Source organism: Ictidomys tridecemlineatus, chromosome 5, assembly GCF_052094955.1.
Source record: "Ictidomys tridecemlineatus isolate mIctTri1 chromosome 5, mIctTri1.hap1, whole genome shotgun sequence".
NCBI lineage: Eukaryota > Metazoa > Chordata > Mammalia > Rodentia > Sciuridae > Ictidomys > Ictidomys tridecemlineatus.
The window spans coordinates 123,982,820-124,003,405 of NC_135481.1; the positions used below are offsets into that span (position 1 = coordinate 123,982,820).

Genomic DNA, 20,586 nt, shown 5'->3' on the forward strand with positions numbered 1-20,586 from the left:
TGCAGGCTGCCTTGCCCATCCCACCTGCCCAAAGGGCTGCTGGCCACCTCTCTGCATCCTTGTCTGGAGGCCCTAGGCACAGGGCCATTGTAGCCGACGGTCTCACCTGGCCTGACTCCTCCCAAAGGCGACTCTGATGACGCAGCACCCTCCGGCTCCAGTGTGCTCTCCTCCACCCCACCTTCCACCTCCACGTCTCCTGCGGCCAAGGAGGCCTCGCCCACACCACCGTCCTCCCCATCAGTGAGCGGAGGCCTGTCCTCCCCCAGGTAAACACACAGCTCTTGTCCCACTTGTTCTGACTTGGCATTGACCCCATGTCCCACCCTGAAAGTTGTGGGCAGGCCCAGGCTAAGATCCTGTGGTGGACTCTGAGGGCTCTATCCTAGCTGGCCACCTGCTGCCACAGATCAGGCGCACCTGTTCCCCACCGAGCACCACGGCAGGAGCCGCCACCCTATAAATGAACCTGGCTCTACACATGAGGCTTTCCAGAGAGCATGGAGGGCAGGGCAGAGGAGATGTGCTCCTCGGACCATCCACACAGGACCAACTGGTGTCCTGCCAGGCCACCCTGCGTCTCTCCAGAGCCAAGCTGGAGATGTGTGCTCCTCACACTGCACTTTCTGGCCCCTCATCCAGGGCCCTCCAGCAGGCCCTCCCTGAGCTTCACCAACTGCCAATTCACACTGGGCCACACCTCCTGAGGGGGTGCTTAGTCTGAGTTGCCCAGCTAGTGCGTGGGTTTCCTTGGCATGGCAATGGTATGGGTCCCGTGAACAAGCAGCTCTTCAGAATGTCTGGCCGTCCAGCTGTTGGCATACCTCCCTGCCCGTGAGGACAGTGATGCCTTGTTACCAGGATCATAGCCCTGAGTGTGAGTGTCTCCCTCTGCCTCTCACAGCCAGGGCGCTGGCGCCGAGCTCATGGGGCTACAGGTGGACTACTGGACGGCAGCACAACCCACGGACAGGAAGAGGGACACCGAGAAGAAGGACCTGCCCACCACCAAAAACACGCTCAAGTGCACTTTCCGGTCCCTCCAGGTCAGCAGGCTGCCCAGCAGTGGTGAGGCTGCAGCCACGCCCACCATGTCCATGACTGTGGTCACCAAGGAGAAGAACAAGAAGGGTGAGGTGGGGGCAGGCTGCACAGGACTGCACAACAGAAGAGGGGCAGTCCATGAGAATTGGGGATGAAGGCCTTCACCTCCTAGTACCACCCACGTGTGGTTCCCCATACACCCAAGGGGCCCAGCGCTGGCCTTAGGGGGGTCTACCAGACAACAGTGAGCCTTAGGGGGCACTGAGGATCCGGCAACTTCTGACCAGAGCCTCCCTTGGAGGCCACGGGACAGGTGGAGGGTGTCTGCCTGTGGTCACAGCAGGCAGCTGGGCATCGTAGATAACAGGGGTCTGAGAGCTGTAGCCAGCCAGGCCCCTTCAACTCTTCAGCCCTCTGGCCACTGCTCTCCTGTCCTGCTTGCTGCAGGGCGGCTCTGGTCAGCCTGGCCCAGAAGGAGCAGTGGATGACAACAGGGCCCTTTTCCTCCCAGTGATGTTTTTGCCCAAGAAAACAAAGGACAAGGATGTGGAGTCCAAAAGCCAGTGCATCGAGGGCATCAGCCGCCTGATCTGCACAGCCAAGCACCAGCAGAACATGCTGCGGGGTAAGACAGGCCCTTGCAGGGCAGTGGTGACTTGGGGCCCGCTGGGGCCCCAGGGCCCCTGGGGTTATGTCACATGTGCAGGCAGATCAGTGCAGCCAGGAGCAGCTTTTTTAGCTACCACAGGACATACTGTGAAACGCCCGTCACACTGTTCTCTGCACACGGTGATGAGGCCCTTGGGTGTACCGGACAGTTCTTCTCATTCAAATAACTCTCAACCCTTTCTGTTGTTAAGGAGCAATCCGTGTGAGTTAAGTGTTTCTCAGGGTGCATTCTGACAACATTGGACTCCATGTGGAGCTCCCAGGGTTCTCCTTCCCTGTGAGGGCAGACCCATGGCTTCCAGGTGGAGAACTGCCCCGGTCTTCCCATGGTGATGGCCAGTGGGGATATTTAAATGGGGCTGACAGAGTCTCTGGCCTGACCTGAGAGGAGGTCTGGTGGACAAACAGCATCTGGCTGAGGCTCATGCCAGCTCTTCCTCTGAGGCCCCCAGAGACCCTATGTCCTGGGAGGGTGGGTAGCAGAGAGGGTCTGGCAAGGGGGTTTCCTGAGGGTGTGGGCGCCTCCAGCTTTGGGATCCTGGTCCTATACTCTGGCGGCAGCCCAGCTTCCTGAGGGACTGCCCTGTGGGTGGGCAAGCCCGGCGGGCAGGTGGTCAGGCAGCCCTCTCTCGCAGTCCTCATCGATGGCGTGGAGTGCAGCGATGTCAAGTTCTTCCAGCTGGCTGCTCAGTGGTCGTCCCATGTGAAGCACTTCCCCATCTGCATCTTTGGACACTCCAAGGCCACCTTCTAGCCCTGCCCACTGTGGGGGTGGTGTGGGACACTGGAGGCGCCTATTTACTGCCCCGTGGTGGCCACTGCTGGAGGGGCAGCTACATTTCTGTTAACATTGCAGTTTACTACACAGACAGACTGTCAAAAACACAAACCATCTTAAGTACAGATGTACTCACAGCCTGAAAACTAAGGGGCAGCTCCTTGCTGGGCGCCAAGTAACTGCCGTGCTTATTAACTAGAATGTCCGGCTGGAGCAGGGAGGCTGGAAGGTGGAGGTCAGTGTCCAGGGCCTCAGGAACCACTCAGAGCCCGTGAAGCAAGAAGGGTTCTTGCCTTCATGTCCTCCTTCCTGGAAGACAGGATCTGCTTCCTCAGGGAGCCCAGGGCAGGCACAGGCCTCGGAGCTTGGTGGCCAGGGGCCAAGGGTCACAGGCATGCTCAGACTCCAGGTGTGGGGGGTGCCACCCCCAGCACCATCCACGCACAGCTCCCAATAAACTCCAGCCTTGTGGGGGAGATTTTATAGTAGCAGATCTTTCTAATGCTCTCAAATACATGTGACGACGTAGCTGCCAAACAGATGTTCCTCTCATGAAGTCCCCTTGGGGCTCCACAGAGCCACAGTCCTGCCCACCCACCTCACCCCTTCCAGTCCCTCAGCTATTCCTGAGATACTGCTAGGCTTCTATGTGTTGTGCTGTCCCAGACTGAGCCTTGGTCCCTGCAAATGTCCTAGTGTCCAGCCTGGGAAATGGTGAGCTGTGGCAGGGGTTGGTCTGAGGCTGAAGCCAAGTGCCCAGACACTAGCCTGCTGTGCCACACCCTCCATCCCTGCCCTGCCTGCTGGCCTAGAGCATCCTGAACTGGCCGTGTGGGTATCTGGGCTGAGATTGAGGATCATGGTGAACTGGGGAACAGGCAACCAGGTGTGTGTGGTACCTGCAGCAATGGCGTGGCCAGTGCAGGCTCTGACACGCCAGCTGATCACAGAAGGTGACTGCAGGAGCCAGGCACCCCCTTCAGGGCTGTGTGCCCTCCAGGCCATGCTCCTTGGAGCAGCATGTTGCGTTTGGGTCTCATCCTGGGTGGCAGCCCTGCCCTCTGCCTTCCCTTGCAACAGGACAGGAGTGTGCTGAACGGCAACAGGGTCACCCACCTAACTACCTGCTCCACAGACCAGCAGGGAGGGGTGCTGCCTCAGACACGCTTCTCCCGACATGCTCGAACCCTGCAGGCTGCACAGGAAGAGCCCACCCATTCCTATCCCCTTGGAAACTGTTGCCTTCCCAGGGACACTGGTGGCCCTAAGAACAAGAGCTGCACAAGGCTCTGCTCAGAAAACAGTGCCAAATGCAGGACCACCTTCCTTGGGGTGAGAATGGCCTATTTTTCTTACCTGTGATCTACTTGTTTACCTGCCCCTCTCTAGGGGGCCAGTGATAGGACCTGGATATGTGGCTTAGAGGAGCCCTGTGAGCAGAGTGCCCTGCAGGGGACTGCCCCAGAGAACACCCTGCTGAAGTACACAGGGCCCTCAGTTTGAATGGCCATCCAATTTCTTCCGAAAGGTCACTCTTGGTGGAAAAGAGATGACTGAACTTTCTATCCTCGAGGCCACAGAGACTGTGCAGATTACCTGGCTGTGGGTAGCCCTTTCCTGGGGAAAACTTCCCTGGGTACTCTTCCCCAGGTGGCTCCGAGGCTCCACCCTGCAGGATAGAGCCTCTTCAGCAGCTGGCCCTGGGTCCAGCACCCATCTGGGCTGCTCCTGAGCACCATGTGACCACCACCACATAGGCCCTGTGCCAGGAAGGAACAAATGGAGACCTGGACTACATGCATTACTTGCCTCAGTTTCCCTGTTGGTTAAAGAGGAAGGTCACATTTCCCCTGCCTACCTCATGGAGCTGTTATGAGGATTCATGGAAAAGCACTTTGTCCCCTCGATGGACCACCAAAAGCCAAACCTGTCTTCAGCGGTGTGGCCATGAGGGCAGTGGAGAGTGTGTGTCAGAAGTGTGTGCTTTTTCTCAGGCCTCACCCCACGCACACCGAGAGGGATGTCTCAGCCCCACCAGTCTCCAAGGTTAAGCCACTAGTCGCTGTCAGTAACACCAGGCTCCTCTTGGGCGGGGCCACCGCTGTCGGAGAGGTTTGGGCAGGCTCCACCTTTATCCTTGAAGGTGGGGGACCTGCCCCCTCTCCAGGTTGGTCGCCTTGCCACTGTCTCATTTGGGCATGCAGTCCAGGGTCCTCGGTCAGCACCTGGACGCGAGTGGGGTGGGGACCTCTGTGCGGGGGCTGGTGGCCTTGCCGCGCTGTCCCCACCCCTGAATGACCTGGCCGTCTGTGACCTGCGTCTCCGAACGATGTCCTCATGAAAACGTCCGAGCCACTGCCTCCAGAGCCAGGCCGCCGGACTCTACAGGCTCCCCAACCCTCCCCGGGCTGTGGGGTCCTGGAGGGGCCAGCGGGCCGAGTTGGCTTGTGGGCGCCCCCTCCTGTTCGTTGTGACTGGTTTCTACAGTGTTTGTGTTGCTAGTTTTCCTTTTTAATGGGAAGCAAAATTAATGTAAATAGCTTTTCGAGGAGCTGATGCTAATCTGTCCCATGTGACCATGTGGACGACTTTAAGGTGCTGAAGCGACACTAATAAACTGAGGGCACTCACGCCGCCCAACTGCGTTATTCCTCTCTGCGAACAAGGGAGCAGACATGCGCAAGAGCAGACGTGCCCAGGGCCGGCTGGCGCAAGCGCGGCAGGCCGAACCCGAAGCCCGCGGGGTGGGGCCTGCGGGCGGAAGTTCCGGGGCAAGAGGCTGCCCCTCAGGCCGCGCGAGGCCGCGGTGCGTGCGCCCCGCCCCCACAGGACCCCGCAGAGCCAGCCCCGCCCCCACAGGACCCCGCAGAGCCCTCCCCATCCCTACAGGACCCCGCAGGGCCTCCCTGTTACCCCGCAGAGCCTGCCCCACCCGCATCAGGAACCCGCGGAGCCAGCCCCGCCCCCACAGGACCCCGCAGAGCCAGCCCCGCCCCTACAGGATCCGGGAGCCCGCCCCATCCCTACAGGACCCCGCAGGGCCTCCCTGTTACCCCGCAGAGCCTGCCCCACCCGCATCAGGAACCCGCGGAGCCTCCCTGTGACGCCGCAGACCCAGCCCCGCCCCCACAGGAACCCGCAGAGCCAGCCCCGCCCCCACAGGAACCCGCAGAGCCTCCCTGTGACCCCTGCCTAGCCCGCCCCGCCCCCACAGGACCCCGCAGAGCCAGCCCCGCCGCTACAGGATCCGCAGAGCCTCCCAGTGACCACGCAGGACCGTCCTACCCCTACAGGACCCTGCCGAGCTTCGCAGTGACCTGTAGAGCCCGCCCCGCCCCCACAGGACCCCGCAGAGCCTCCCAGTGACACGTAGAGCCCGTCCTGCCCCCACAGGACCACAGAGCCAGCCTCGCCTCCACAGGACCCCGCAGAGCCAGCCTTGCTGTCACCGGACACTACAGAGGCCTGTAGAGGCCCGTCCTGCCCCCAGAGGATCCCGCCCAGCTACTTGGTGACCCCCCAAAGCCACTCTGTACCCCCGCAGGACACCGCAGAGCCTCTCTGTTCCCTCTAGGACCCCCTTCCAGCCTCTTTGTACCCCCACAGGACCCCACCAAACCTCTACATCCCCACAGGACCGCCCTTCACAGGACCCCGCTGAACCTCTCAGTACCTCCATAGGACCCTGCTCCTCTATTCCAGGACCCCACAGCGCTGGTCTCTATGCCCTGCCCCCCACCCCAGTCTCAGGGCCTTACCTCCCCAGTTGTTCCCGCTTTTACGGTTTTGGGACCCACTGGGCCTACTCCTCCCCTCTCCAACGTGCATCTTGTTCTCTCCTCCTGTGTCCCTCCCTTTCAGCACAGACCCCCACAGGGTGGAGACTGAGGCCTGAGCCTTGGGTGTGGTGAAGCCAGATCAAGGAGCAGGACGGCGGAGGGTTGGTGCTAGGAGCCAGGGCTGGAGACAACAGACAGCGGAGGCTTCTGACTTGGGATGCTGATGTGGAGGGCAGTGGCCACCGGAGTAGTGAGGAGCATGTTGCTCACAGGGGCCAGCCATCGGGCAACAGTCTGATTAGTGGCTGGAAGGTGGCCTAACTTGCTGCCTGCCATCTGACCAAGGGGCCCTGGGAGCCTTGGGGACCCTACCCCACCTGATCCTGATCCTTCCCCTAGAGCCTCAGAGGTGAAGACCCACAGCCTGCTGAGGGTCAAGATGGACAGCAGGCAGCTGTGGGCACAGCAGTCACAGCCCACTCAAGAGCATAGGCAGCCCTTTCCCCCTGGGGGCCAGTCTAGGACCAGGGGCCAACCGGGTGCCCAGAGCAGTAACCAGCACGGATTGCAAATGCAGGACTGGGTAAGTAAGAGGAAGCCACCTCTGGAAACCCAGACTTTGGGTGGGGTAGTTGGGGAGGGGATCAGGCAGGGAATACAGGGGCCTGAATGGAGACAGAGGGGCAGTATGCTCTCTCCCTATCATCCTGTACCCTTTTTGCCTCTCTATGCCAGACAGAGTGGAGGCCCACCCGAGGTTGGGAAGGTGTCCAGTGCCCCTCACTCCTGGCCAAGAGAGTATCTTGAATTGGAGGGAGAACAAACTTCCAGGACAGGGATGTGCTTGGTTCCCACAGTAGTGAGAGAGACAGACCCAGACCAGCCCAGCTGTGCCTGCCCATGGGCATTCCCTGAGCCCAGGAATCCAGACTACCTGTGTGGTTCCGCTTAGGGAAGGTTCAAAGCCAGGCCAGACAGGTCCATACTTCTGTAAGACAGGAGCTCAAGGGTCTCCCAGGCTGCCAGGTGCTAGTCCTGCAGTCAGATAGTGCAGGGAGCCTTTTGAGTCATGCATTTGGGTTTGTGTGTGTCCAGCACGTGTGTTCACTGAGGTCAAAGGTGGGGGGAAAGTAAGAAGGCTCTCTGAGCTGCTTGCATGTCTGCCCTGTGCCCTCCTGGGTATTTCCTTATGTGGGTACTGGGGCCACTGGAGTGAGGAACCAGCAAGACCCTTTAGCTACTGAGGGACTTGCCTTCTGATAGGTGGTATAGCCAATAGGTACACAGGAGGAGTGGGCCTGGGCTAGCTTTGTGCAAATCACAGGGCCCTGCGGCAGAGAGAGCAGGGACAGGAGGAGACACTGCAGTGTCTTTCACACCTGGGTCCTTCCAGGGTTGCTCCTGTGCAAAGTTCCTTGGCCTCTCCCTTGATTCTGACTGTGGCCCTGAAAGGCACCCAGACTGCCCTCTCTAACTTTCTGTTCCCTGGATGTAGAATCTTTTTCTTCCAGATCTTCCCTTAATTGGCCTCTTCTCCGGTGTCACCTTCCAGGCTAACTTAAGTCCTTCATCCCTCCCCTTTCCCAACCTGGGTCTCAAGAGCCACTGCCTCTGCTGTGCCTGACTACAGCCCCCAGTGCCATGCATGGTGCCAGAACATGCTCACAAAGATGAGCAGCCTTGGGCTGACATCAGGCCAAGGAGGTCTTCCCCAGCACAGGGTCTCCAGACCACCAGCCTAGACCAGTGGGTGAAGCTCCAGCTGTCACACTTGTGCTTAATGACAGCTAGTAGAAAGTTGGGGGGCTAGGAGTGGTGGTGGTAGTGCTGTAAGGAAGCTGGGAGCTGCAGGACTGGGACCAGGGTTAGGGTGCACCAGGGTTACCACTGGGCAGGCCGGGCAGGTAAGCGAGGCAGCAGAAGCCATACACCTCCCTCTGTCCTCATGCCAGTGTCTGCCTTTCCTCCCCCGGAGTTGTAAGTGACCAGCCATGGAGCACCAGACATGTGAAGTCAGCCCTGTTTGGAAACCATGTCCTGATCAGTCTAGAGGCATTGACTGGAATCCATCCACAGAAAAAGGGTTGGGAAGTTAGTAGCCTTTACAGACCCAATAGCAGGCTCAAGAAGATAACACACGGGCTGGGCTGGGCTGGGCTGGGCCTCAGCGGTAGAGTACCTGCCTGGCATGTGTGAGGCCCTGGGTTCTGTCTTCAGCACCGCATACAAATAAAGGAATAAAATAAAAGTCTATCAACAGCTAAAAAAATTTTTAAAAAAGAAGGCCAAAAAAAAAAAAAAAACTGGCAAAGAAGACCACTTACAGTAGTACTAGTAGTAAATTTTAAAAAGTGTACAAAACCTTCCTGAGGGTAACTTTTAAATACTGCGGAAGAATCACAGGTCCTTGAAGATGGAGAGAGAGCTCCGTGCTTGGACAGGGGCATTCAGGAATTAGTGTGTTGCACTAAAAGTACTGGACTCCTGTCTCCTCCTTCAGCTCTGCAGCCTGGCCACAGAAGCACAAATGGCCAGCAGGGCTTCCACCCTGGCTCCCACCCAGCAGATGGGAATGGTGTCCATACTCCAGGAAAGGGAGGGCAGGAAAGATGAAAAGGCCACTGTTCACAACAAGGTCTTCTCTACCTAGAAACACCCTCCCCCAGCCAATTAACAACTCCATACTCCTGAATGAAAGAAGGCTTGAATAGCTGCTATGGGTGAAACCCTACTTTCAATAGCCTGAAAAAAAAAACAGTCAGAAAAGCCTGGGAAGACTCCTGCTCACTGTGGCAGCACTCGGTCAGCCCTGGCCACATACCTCTGTGAGGAGCACTGAGTAGCTGAGCAATACACAGATACCTCACAAGACGAGAAGTTCTAGGTGTTAATCTTACTTTATGCATGTGTGCAGCCCTGGGGATTGAACCCCCTGGGATACCACTGAGTTATATCCTTAGCCCTTTTATTTTTTGAGACAGGGTCTCACTAAGTTGCCCAGGCTAACCAGTGACCCTCCTGCCTCAGCTTCCTAAATTGCTGGGATTATGGGCTGGGTGCCACCATGCCTAGCTCCATTATTAAGGTTTAAGCCTGCTGAGTTTCAAAAACATGATTCAATGCAATCCCAGTTCTTTAAAAAAACAAACTTCAGGGCTGGGGATGTGGCTCAAGCGGTAGCGCGCTTGCCTGGCATGCGTGCGGCCCGGGTTCGATCCTCAGCACCACATACAAATGAAGATGTTGTGTCCGCCAAATGCTAAAAAATAAATATTAAAATTCTCTCTCTCCCTCTCTCTCACTCTTTAAAAAATAAATAAATAAATAAATAAAAAACTTCATGCTGGGCACTATGGTGCATACGCATAATCCCAGCAGCTCAGGAGGCCGAGGCAGGAGGATCATAAATTCAGGGCCAGCCTCAGCAACTTAGCAAGAACTTACCTCAAAAAATAAAGAGAGCTAAGTGTGTAATTCAGTGGTTAAGCACTCCTGGGTTCCATCCCTGAGATGGATGGACAAACAAAATTTCATGAATCTTGAAAATTTTACTCTAGATATACATAGTGTTTTGCTGGCATATTAGTTATACATTCTTACATAAACAGAGTAACTCCAAAACTTAGTGGCTTGAAACAATATTTTGCCTTGGATTCTGTAGGCCAGGAACTCTGCTTAGCTGGGTGGCCTTGATGTGGTCTCTCAGGAGGTTGTCAAGATGTCAGTCTGAGCTATAGTCCCTCTGAAAGCTGGACTAAGGCTATGCCCACAGCACTCCCTCACTTGGTCTTGGTCGGGGTTGGATACTGGCAGAGGCCACAGATCCTGACCACAGATCTCCACACAGCAGGCTATGTGTCTTCCCAGCATGTGGCTGGCTTCCCCTAGAGGGAGTGAGAGCCAAGTGCAAGCAGCCAGGTCTCTGCAGGTGACCTTGGAAGTCACACTCCATCATCTCTGCAGCATCTTTTCTCACGCTGGCCATCCCTCCTGAACCTGGGAGGGGGCGACATGAGGCTGATCCAAGTGCAAGTCCTTGGATGTGCTCTGGAGGTCGGTGGTGATCAGACCTTGTCCTGGACGGCCCAGCAAAGCCCAGTGGCCTAAGTTAGGTTCCAAGCCCGAGCCATCACAGTGGTCCTGCAGGGTCCAGAGACAAGTCTCTCAGAGGCAGGCAGAGGAAGCAGAGGGACTTGACAGCTACCTTTATTTGGCAGCCATAGAATGTGTGACCCGAACCCCTCAAGGGAATTGAGAGTCTGAGGCCAGCTTGGGGCACACAGTGGGACTTAAAAAAAAAAAAAAAAAAAAGGCTGTGGAAGCTTGTTACAGAGAGGGTACCACATGTAGGCCGAGAGAAAAGAAAAAAATTCTGCCTGGCATAGGTATCTTCTACAGAGAAGGCAAATTATCACTTGACTTCAAATGATAAATATAGGACAATTGTTGGACATGCATGTGATCCCAGTGACTCAGGAGACTGAGGCAAGTGGATCTCAAGTTCAATTGCCAGCCTCAGCAATTTAGGGAGATCCTGTCTCAAATAAATAAATAGGCTAGGGGTGTAGCTTGGTGGTATATTTCCCAGTACTGCCAAATAAAGGGCTGAGTACTTAACTCAGTAGTAAAGTATTTATTTGCCTAGCATGCATGAGGGCCTGGGTTCAATCACCAGCACCACAAAATAAATAAAATAATGAAAGTGATAAACAAAAAAGAATTCATCCTCCATAGACTCTTTTTTTCTTTCTTTCTTTCTTTTTTTTTTTTTTTAGCTTTAGGTGGACATAATATCTCCATTTTATTCTTATGTGGTGCTGAGGATTGAACCCAGTGCCTCACGCATGCCAGGCGAGCTCACTACTACTTGAGCCATATCCCCAGTGCCCCCATAGACTCTCATATCAATTCTGAGGACAGACCTCAAAGAGGAAGACAGTGATTTCAGAAGGCGTGAAGTAGACCAGGAATGAGGGTGAAATGCAAGTCTTTGAGGAGATTGAAAAGAGCACCGATGGTTAAGTGGTTAAGTACCGAGCTCAGTGGTTAAGTACCCCTGGGTTCAAACAATCACTGGGTGTCAGTCACAGAGCCTGCTTGGGGTACGGTACCCACCACAGTGGCTTGGTCACAAGGCCTCTGGGTCTTGCGCCATTTGGGAATATTGGACTTTGGTTTTGCATGTACACTGTGACTGCGCCCAAGAATAGAAAGAGCCCTGTCCCCACAGGGGAAGGGAAGATGGGACAGAAACCACAAGCAGTGGTCGCAGAAGGAAGCATGAGGCACCAACCAAGAAACGCAAACAGGCAAAAGGGCCAGAAAGCATTAGGTGAGAAGCGGACAGAGCCACTTACCTGGCATTCAGTTCAGCAAATGAACGTGGACTGAATGTTCCAGTTAAAAGAATGGCTTCATCAAGGGGACTGGGAGGGCTGGGGTTGCAGCTCAGTGGTAGAGCACTTGCCTAGTATGTGTGAGGCCCTGGGTTCGAATCTCAGCACCACATAAAGATAAATAAAATAAAGGTCCATTGACAACTTAAAAAAAAATAAGGGGTGGAGGGGACTGGGAATAACCAGATCCTGCTCCACCCATGTGAATGTGTGGAGAACAGCAGTATTCCAGCCCAGAGTGGGGGATGGACTGTAAGTAGCCGCCAGTTTACTGCACGCTCTGTGTCAAATTCAGCAAATTTGTTTGTGCCGATACCTGCTCCACAGGATGGAGCATGGACCCATTTAATGGGCGTATTTTTCTGAGTGAAAGAAGCAACTGACCGAATCATCTATGCAGTGTGGCTCTATTTATTCAGAGTTCAAAAACATGGAAAATATTGGTAATATATTCATTAAAATCTAACTTAAAAAAATACATGTAGGGCTGGCGTTGTGACTCAGTGGTAGAGCACTTGCCTAGCGTGTGTGAGGTACTGGGTTTGATTCTCAGCACTGCATATAAATAAATAAAGTTCATTGACAATAAGATATTTCTTAAAATATATGTCTAAAATTTTTACTTTATAAAGAAAGAAACCGTGCAACAATTTTTTTGGCAGGAATTGAACTCAGGGGCACTGGACACTGAGCCACATCCCCAGCCCTATTTTGTATTTTATTTAGAGACAGGGTCTCACTGAGTTACTTAGCACCTTGCTTTTGTGGAGGCTGGCTTTGAACTTGTGATCCTCCTGTCGAAGCCTCCTGAGCCGCTGGGATTACAGGAATGTGCCACGGCACCCAACCTGTGCAACAGAAATAAAAGTCCTTGCCTCCTCTAAGCTCTAGCAATTAAAATTGTGTGGTATTGGGGCAGAAAGTGGCAAATACCTGCACAATTTAGGACAAATGGGTGTCAAAGTGACACTTGTGGGCCGGAGGGTGGCTCAGTTGTAGAGTGCTTGCCTAGCATGTGCAAGGCTCTGGGATCCATCCCTAGTACTGAAAGAAGAAAAAGTGACCCATATCACTTTTTAATCTGGAGGTTTAATTTCTGCGTGGAATTTCAAAGCAGCAGGAAATACTTTTCAATAAGTGGTAGTGGGATGGTTGGCTATCCACCTAGAACATGGCAGAGTGAACCCCCACTTCTTCTGAAACACACAGCATTTAACCCAAACCATAGCAGCACTGGAGACGCCGAAGTGTTTAGAATCCCAGAGTAACAAATGCCTTTCTTAGGCCAGACGTACAATCCTTGGAGGAAAAGCCTAACAGATTTTTAAATTATGGCACAATCAAGGACATAAAAATGTTAAATGACATTCTGGAAGGAAATACTTGTAATCTTTAAACAGTCAAGTGTCTATGAAGGGATGCTTGCAAACTGTCAGAAAACTGTCGTGAAAACCGAACAGAGGACTCGGGTGCAGCTCAGTGCTGGAGCACTTGCCGAGCTCAGTGGTTAAGTATCCCTGGGTTCAAACAAGCCCAGGTTTGTGCCTTGGTTCACACGATGGTGAAAGGGACCAACACCGCTGTGCAGACCCATGAATATTCCTGAGCAGGGGAAGGCAGACTACCTGTGTGGTTCTGCTTAGGGAAGGTTTCATTCCCAGCACTACAAGAAAACAAGCCCAAAACAAACCAGACTGAATAGAAAAGTGGGTAAAACCTGTGATGACAAGTAGTTCTGAAAGAATAAGCTGAATGGACCCTGAACATGAGTGGCAAGATGGCTGTGTGTGGGATAGGTGAGCATGTGGGAGAAGACCAGTCCTTCTTCTGGCTTTTCAAAGAATCCATTTGTGATTATTGTCCACTGTTTTTTCTTATTCACTAATCTACCGTAATTCCATCTTTAAACTTTCAGTAAATTTCTTTTCTTCTTTTTCTAGCTTCTCAAGTGACTTGCTTGGCCATTGCTGAACTTTTTTCTAATGATGCATTTAAAGGTATAGAGTGCCTTCAGAGGACATTTTTGGCCACCCTTCATGGGTTTTGGTGTGTCCTCCTCTCATTGTTCATTTCTAATAAATTTACATCTCAACCTTGATTTTCTTTTTCACTCTGGGGTCAATTAGAAGGGTGTTTTGGAATGTCTGTGTCCATAGGAGTGGCCTGTGTTTGTTTTCTGCAGAGATTGACGCAGGGGTGCTCTACCCCTGAGCTACACCTCCAGCCCTTTCAATTTTTCATTTTGGAAAAGGGTCAAAGTTGCCCCGATTGGCCTTGAACTTGGTAACCTCCTGCCTTAGCTTCCCAAGTCACTGGGATTGCAGGCATGCACCATTGTGCCTGGCTTATTAGTAATTTTTAATTATACTGTGTTGTAGTCACAGATTTGTTGTGGCATCTGTAGTGTGTGGGAGGACCTGCTTTGCTTGTGGCCTACATCATGACCGACTCTGTGACTGTCCCATACATTCGGCAGACGTGAGTTTTCTGATTGTCCTGTCAGGTGGCTCTGCCTGTAGGGCAGCCGTCCCCTGGGCTGTAGGAGCCTGCACCCTGGGCTGCTGCCTTTCCAGTTCTCAGCTTTGGGTTCTGTTGCTCTCCCGCTGGGGAAGCTAAGGCCTGAGCAACCCACTCCCAGCACCACACTTTTCTGCCCTCTGCCCTCAGATCACACCTGTCAGCTGCCACCACTGGCCCTGTAGTGATAGTGAGCATTGTCCACACCCTTCTTGTTCCTCCCCACTTCTTCCCTTCCTGCCTCCTCTTTTCTATTTTCTGTGAACTGATGATCAGTCCTTTCCCAAATTCACAACACATCTCTGCAGGTCCTCTCACAGAGGATGGGCAGTGACCCTCGTCAGGTCCTGGCTGTCACCCTCTGTCTTCCTCAGCAGCCCATGTGCTGGCCCTGCTTTCTCTGTTTGCCTGTTGACTCCAGAGCACACCACCCAGCAGCTTCCCCCAGTGGGGCTCATAGGGTGCTGAAGGTCTCAGGTGAGCTCCATTACTCAGCTCCACACTGGATGGTGCTTGATTGGTGGCGTGTTTGGTGGGAGAGGCTCTTCCTGCAGGACTCTTAAGTGCCCCATCACCTCTGGTTTCCAGGGCTGCTGTGTGATGCCCTGAACTTTTGGACTTCGGATCTTTGTGCCCTGTTTGTGTTTGTTTTTGTTTTGTGGTGCAGGGGATCAAACCCAGGGCCTGAAACACGTAGGCAAGAGCTGCATAGGCTGTGCTCCCAGCCCTGTGCTTCGTTTCTTCCCTGAAAGCTTCTCTGCCTGTCAGAGTTCTGGAATGTACTCTGGGGAGGCATTTATTTTCATTGCCCTGGGTGGGGGCTTTCTGACTGGGGCCTTTTCCTTTAGTTTCTGGGAAAAGCACATGTGTGCATGTTGTGTGAGTTCATTTTCTCTCTCTTCAAGGTTTGTTAGTTGTATGTTGGCCCAACAGGAATAGTTCTTCATCTTCCTTTTTATAAATGTTTTCTGTATCTTATTTTCAGTCCTGCATTAGTCAGCATTGATGCTCTGTAACAAGCAGCTCCATAATTCTAATGATGCATAGTGAACTTCCATTTTGTTTTCTGCTCGTGGACCTGAACAGCAGGGTTGTGTGTCTTCTGCATTCCCCTCTTGGTGCTCCTCCTAGGGCCTGCTGTTCTCAGGCTCCTGGAAGAAACACAGAAGGCCAGCCCACTTCACACAAGCATATTTTGAGAATATACCCCTTCTGGGAGTAACATCATCAGGGCAGGAAGAGAAACTCTAGGGGAAGCACTGAGAGACCACATGTTAAAGGGGAGGTGTACAATTCAATTACAGAAACAGGGCTAAGAATAGATACAACAGCCAGATTCAGTGGTACAGGCCCCTGCTCAGGAGGCTAAGGCAGAAGGATCACAAGTACCAGGTCAGCCTTAGCAATTTAGCAAGACCCCATCTCAAAACAAACAAACAAAAACACTGGAATGTAACTCAGTGGTAAAGCATCCCTAAGTTCAGTCCCTAGTACCAAAACAAACACCAGGGCTGTGGACATAGCTCAGCTGGTAGAGTGCTGGCCTTGAATGCACTGATGCCTCAGGTTCCATCCCCAGCACCACAAAAAACAGAGGGACCCTCCCATGGAGTGTTTCATGTGGAAGAACCAGTCTTGTCCTCTGAGTGGCCCTTCTCCATACCCTCCTGCCCTTGCTCATGGGTCTGTCTGCTTCCCAGGACGGCAGTGTCAGTAGGGACCTGTGCTTGGTTGTTCCTGGGAGGCCCGGCCCTGTTTCCCAAAGCAATGCTTGTGCAGATGCTATGTGCTTGGCAAAGCTCGTCCCTGGAGGGTTCACCTTGGCATAATGGAGCTGGGGGCTCTCCTCTCTCTCTTTTTTTTTTGGTACTGGGATTGAACCCAGGGTGCTTAACCACTGAACCACATCCCCATCCCTTTTTATTTTGAGACTGAGGGTCTCCTCAGTTGCTTAGGGCCTTGCTAGTTTCTGAGGGCCTTACTAAGTAGCTGAGGCATGCGCCACCACGCCCAGCAAGTTTCCTAGTCTCTTGAGTCTGAATAATGTTCCCTTGTGTGGTTGGCCCCTTGTCTCTTTTACATCCCTTGATGGATACTTGGGTTTCCATGTTTCGACTACTGAAAACAATGCTATGGATGGAGTTGTGCACACACCTGTCCAGTCCCTGCTTTTCATTCCATGGACATGTGCCTACTGCAGAGCGGCTGGCACGGTGTTGTTGAGGTTTGATTTTCTGAGTAGGGCTTTGCAGGGCTGTGTTGCCTGCTGTCTTCAGCGTGGCACCCCTCCCCTTTCCAGAAGGTGAGAAGATGCCCCTCCACCCATGGGGCAGACAGCCTGCCCACTGTGCCCACTGGGAAGCTGGGGACATGCTGCTGGCCTCTCCCTGCAGGTGTGCCTGGCCTTTTCCTGGCCCTCTTGCTGGTCACCACCTCCAGTCTCCTGCGCACATGGATGGCCTTCCTGCACTGTACCTCTCCTCCTCCTGTGCATTCATGAACAGCATCACCCCACCTCACCCCGCATATCACCTTAGAGGGGACTGGGGGGGTGTATGGGGTCTGTCTCTCAAGTCCAGCGTTTCTGGGAGGTGCACAACAGGCCAACTGACCGTCTCTGGCCCAGCCTGGGCCCCTGTAGTAATTGTGCCCAGGGTCCTGGAGGCCATTTCTAGCTCTAAACATTGCAGCCCTCACTGTAAGCCTAGGAACAGACACTGGAACTTGGGAGGTGCCCAGGGTGCCACATGCCACCACCCACTGGGAGCGAGGAGGCTAAGTGAGCTCACTGTGTGCAGGGGAAGGGGAGCGGAGGCCCCATGTGTGCCCGCACCATTCTGTCCTGTCCCCACAGGTGTGTGAGCCACAGGAGCACAGGCGCCCACGCCGCCACTGGAGCATCAGCATCGATGAGCGCCGGCGGCTGGCCATGCTGGGCACCCCCTCCCAAGACAGGGTGTGTGGTGGGCGGGGAGGCTGCCCTGTCCCTGGCCTCATCTGCCCAGTCCCTGTGCCTCCCTGCCCACACAGCCTCTGACACCAATGTTGCCCGCAGGCCATCACGCAAATGGTGGCAGAGCTGGTGTCTGAGGACGTGGACAAGGACGTGCTCCTCGCACAGCCACCCAGGTCTGCTGAGTCCACTAATGCCTTCTACGACTTCCTGGCCCGGAGCACGCCCTTCTGGCAGAGTGCGACTTTGAAGAGCCAAGCCTCGGGGTCTCCCGGCTCCTAGGAGCTCTCAGACCTCAGCTTTCCAGAGCTTCTCCGTGGGGAGGTTTTGGGGGAGACCTCTGTGTCCTTGTGTCTCACCAGGGAGAAAACAGGCCTCAAAGCACTGCCTGCCTGGTGCCCTGGGGCTGCTGGGAGGTGTGGCAGCTGCCGGGGAGGGGTCCTGCCCCAGCCTCCACCACCTGGAGGGTGAGGGGCAGAGGGTCCTGCCAGCAGATGGAGGCCTGCCTTACGCTGCCAGGAGGAAGTTCTGGGGCACCTGGGCAGCTGGGTGCCAGGCGACTCACCCTGGGGCTGACAGCACCTCCGGAGCCTTGGTCCTACCTTTGAAGGCCCAGACAGGATTCCAGGACCCAGCAGTGATGCGGGGTGGGGGTGGGGCAGCTGGGTGAGGCACACAGAGGGAGGCTTCCTGAGGAAGAGAGCTCCCAGTTCTGGAAGTGAACCTGGGGGTGGACTAGGGTGCATAGAGGGTCTGGGGTGGCCTTGAGAAGCTGGCTGGACAAGTGGCCCCAGGCCTTAGGCTGGAGCCATAACTGCCTGGTCTCAAGGCGTGGGACTGCAGAAGGGTTCTAAGCCAGGGTGACAATCCAGGCTGCATTTTGAGGCGATGGAGCTGGAGGGGCCTGGGGGTGGGAGATAGGGAAAGGAGGGAGGGTTCCCAGCCCTGCTGGCTGGCAGGACGGAGTGTGAGGAGGTGGCCCTGGACTCAGTGACTGACTTAAGGGTTGCTTGGGCTTCTGCAGGGGCAGGGCTGGTGAGGGGCTTTGGGTTGAGAGGAGGTGACAGCCACCTGGACCGTGCACAAATTGGCAAACAGGCAGTGCTGTCCCAGAGCCCAGGCTGAGGTGCAGATCTGGCCATATGGTGCCTGCTGCCCTTGAACATTCCTCCTGCTTCTCTGCCTCCCTCACTGTAAGATGCAGTGAAAGTTCCTCTTCCTTCAGGAAGCCTACCTACATCACCCAGCTGGGTACTCCCTTTCCAGTTCAATGTAATTTTGTCCCATTTGTTGGTCAGGATCCCCAGGATGGGTGGAGGGCAGGCCATGGAGCCACAGGGACTGGTGGAGGGGATCTAAGAGGTGGGGTTCAGACAGGGTCCTGGGGAAGGGGAACATCATAATCCCTCCCCCTCCTGAGGCCCCTGACAAAGATGTGGGAGTTGGGGTGCTCTGGGCCAGGGAAACACACAAGAGTCATCCCAGGGCAGAGTGGGAGCTAAGTGCCAACAGTCACCACAGAGGTCGCATGCTGTGTAGTTCTGAGTGACTTTAGAAGATTCCGTGTTATTTTCACTCATGGCTGGGGGCTGACTGGGCTCATCCTACCAATTCTGGTCTCACCTGGGGAGTCTCCTGAGGCTGCAGCCAGGTGAGATGCTGACTTCATAGGGTTCCTGCAGAGCTCCTACCCACCACAGCAGCATAAGCTGAAGTCTTGGGGTCTTGGGACTGAGCTGACCCATGTGGGTTCATCTGCCACCTCCTAGTGGTTGACATGGCCACAGAGCCAGCCCTGTTCAGTGGAAATGAGACCCATCTGGCAGTGGGGATCAGCGTTGAAAGCACTCCCTCTCCAGGACAGTGAGGTGCCAGGGAAGATGGCAGTGCCTGGGGGCAGTGTGTTTACCACACCTGGGAAGAAGAGGCCATGTATCAGTTTCCTACTGCTGCTGTAACAGATTATCATAGATAAGTGTTTTATGGTGCATGCCTGTAATCCCAGCAACTGGGGAGGCCGAGGCAGGAGGATCTCAAGTTCCAGGCCAGCCTCACCAATTTAGGCACCAAGAAACTTAGCAAGACTCAGAAAGTAAAAGGGCTGGGGATGTGGCTCAGTGGTTAAGCACCCCTGGGTTCAATCCCTGGTGTGTCTGCCCCTCTCTCTCTCTCTCACACACACACACAAACACAAAAGACAGGATATGGGCCTTTAGGAAGGAGCCTGATGTCTCCCTCAGGGTACTCTGGTGGCCATTGGGCAGTGGCCAGGGTGCTGCTTGAGGTTTGCCAGTGCACAGGGGTGGCCCGGCTGGGAAATCCAAGAATACAGGAAGGTCTGGGGAGTCACGGGCTCACTTGAGAGAGATCTACCTTGGGGTGAGTGGGAGTTCACAGCAACAGGGGGCTTTCGTCCTAGGATAAACAGGTCTTGGGACACCAGTCAAGGGGAGGCTGGAGAGCCTGGAAGGATTCGAGGAGGGAAGGATCCAAGGAACAGTGCACATGGACGCAGCCAAAGTCCCCAGCCGCAGTGCGGTTAGGTCTGGCTCTAGTCACTGCAACACCATGCTTCTAGACTGCTTTCACTTCTGCTTGGCCACCAGGTCAGTTCCTGTCTTTACCCGGGACTCACGTGAGTGTATCCCGCCCCCCGGAGACCCCGGCGGCTGAGCGCCTGCGCGCTTCTGGAGCAGGACAGACACCCAGAACGGAGCCGCGGGCGCGCGCGCGCACAAACGGTCTTCAAGCGCATGCTCGCTCAGCCTTGGCCGCGGAATCTCTGCGTCCCCAACACCCTTCTCGGCTTGTGACTGGCTGACTCCGGATGGGGAGCAGCGGCCCCCTCTGTTCACCTGAAGCCGAAGGGGCCTCGCGCTGGCGGCCCATCCGGGGGGAGCTGACCCTACGCAGCGCGCAGGACCGGTCGGGGTGCCTGGGAGATGTAGTTTGCAGCTTTGCTGAGTGCCTACACAATGCCACCACTGCCCCCGTTTAAAAGAAATGACTTTATTGGCTTTGCAAATACTTGTCCGTGATTAAACAGTGCAACAAAGAATATGTTTTTTAAAACTCGCTCACAATTCGATCACTGAAATGACCGCAGTTAACTTTCCAGGAGGGTTATTGCAGCTGTTTCTAGATTACTACGAGATGGAAGGGTATATGGAAATACAGAAACCACTGAGACATCTTTAAATACTTAATATTTTAAGATAGAAAAACTATTGCTGAAATCACACGACTGCTTCTCACTCTCGAGAATAATTTATTAAATTATTCTTAAATTATTTTTAGGAATGAAGAATCATTAGGAAAGGGTGTCCTGTTTTTCAGCAGCATGGTTTAATTAGACCGTACTAGCTGATGTCTGGCTTTGAGTGGTGAGGACCCTGCTGAGACTCCCCACCTCTTCTGCCTGCCCTGTCGGGTCCATGCTGGCCAGAGTCT

At 54.3% G+C, this 20,586-nt stretch overlaps 2 protein-coding genes across 16 annotated transcripts in view; both read left to right on the forward strand.

The window, feature by feature from the left end:
- Pacs2 (phosphofurin acidic cluster sorting protein 2) overlaps positions 1 to 5,121 on the forward strand; it is a 73,495-nt gene extending 68,374 nt beyond the window's left edge. For 9 of the 11 annotated variants that reach the window (XM_078051061.1, XM_078051064.1, XM_078051063.1 and 6 more), the window contains 4 exons: positions 128 to 269; positions 905 to 1,131; positions 1,556 to 1,669; positions 2,349 to 5,121. In XM_078051061.1, the coding sequence (XP_077907187.1) occupies positions 128 to 269; positions 905 to 1,131; positions 1,556 to 1,669; positions 2,349 to 2,467 (602 nt within the window). In that variant the 3' untranslated portion in view covers positions 2,468 to 5,121. Of the gene's footprint in view, positions 1 to 127; positions 270 to 904; positions 1,132 to 1,454; positions 1,670 to 2,348 lie in introns of those variants that run through there. The other 2 variants (XM_078051069.1, XM_078051070.1) reach the window with 2 other exon arrangements.
- Positions 5,122 to 5,303: 182 nt separating this feature from the next.
- On the forward strand, positions 5,304 to 20,194 carry Tex22 (testis expressed 22). 5 transcript variants are annotated; one of them, XM_040275543.2, is made up of 5 exons: positions 5,304 to 6,002; positions 6,353 to 6,431; positions 6,670 to 6,853; positions 17,038 to 17,139; positions 17,239 to 20,194. In XM_040275543.2, the coding sequence occupies exons 3-5, from the start codon at positions 6,710 to 6,712 to the stop codon at positions 17,416 to 17,418; spliced, it is 426 nt and encodes a 141-aa protein (XP_040131477.1). In that variant the 5' UTR covers positions 5,304 to 6,002; positions 6,353 to 6,431; positions 6,670 to 6,709; the 3' UTR covers positions 17,419 to 20,194. The 5 variants fall into 5 exon arrangements, 4 of the variants coding, with proteins under 4 accessions (XP_040131477.1, XP_040131474.1, XP_040131476.1 ...); XR_013439363.1 differs by having other exon boundaries at positions 5,304 to 6,853; positions 17,239 to 19,742; positions 19,833 to 20,194; XM_040275540.2 differs by having other exon boundaries at positions 5,304 to 6,582.
- The last annotated feature ends 392 nt before the right edge of the window (positions 20,195 to 20,586 follow it).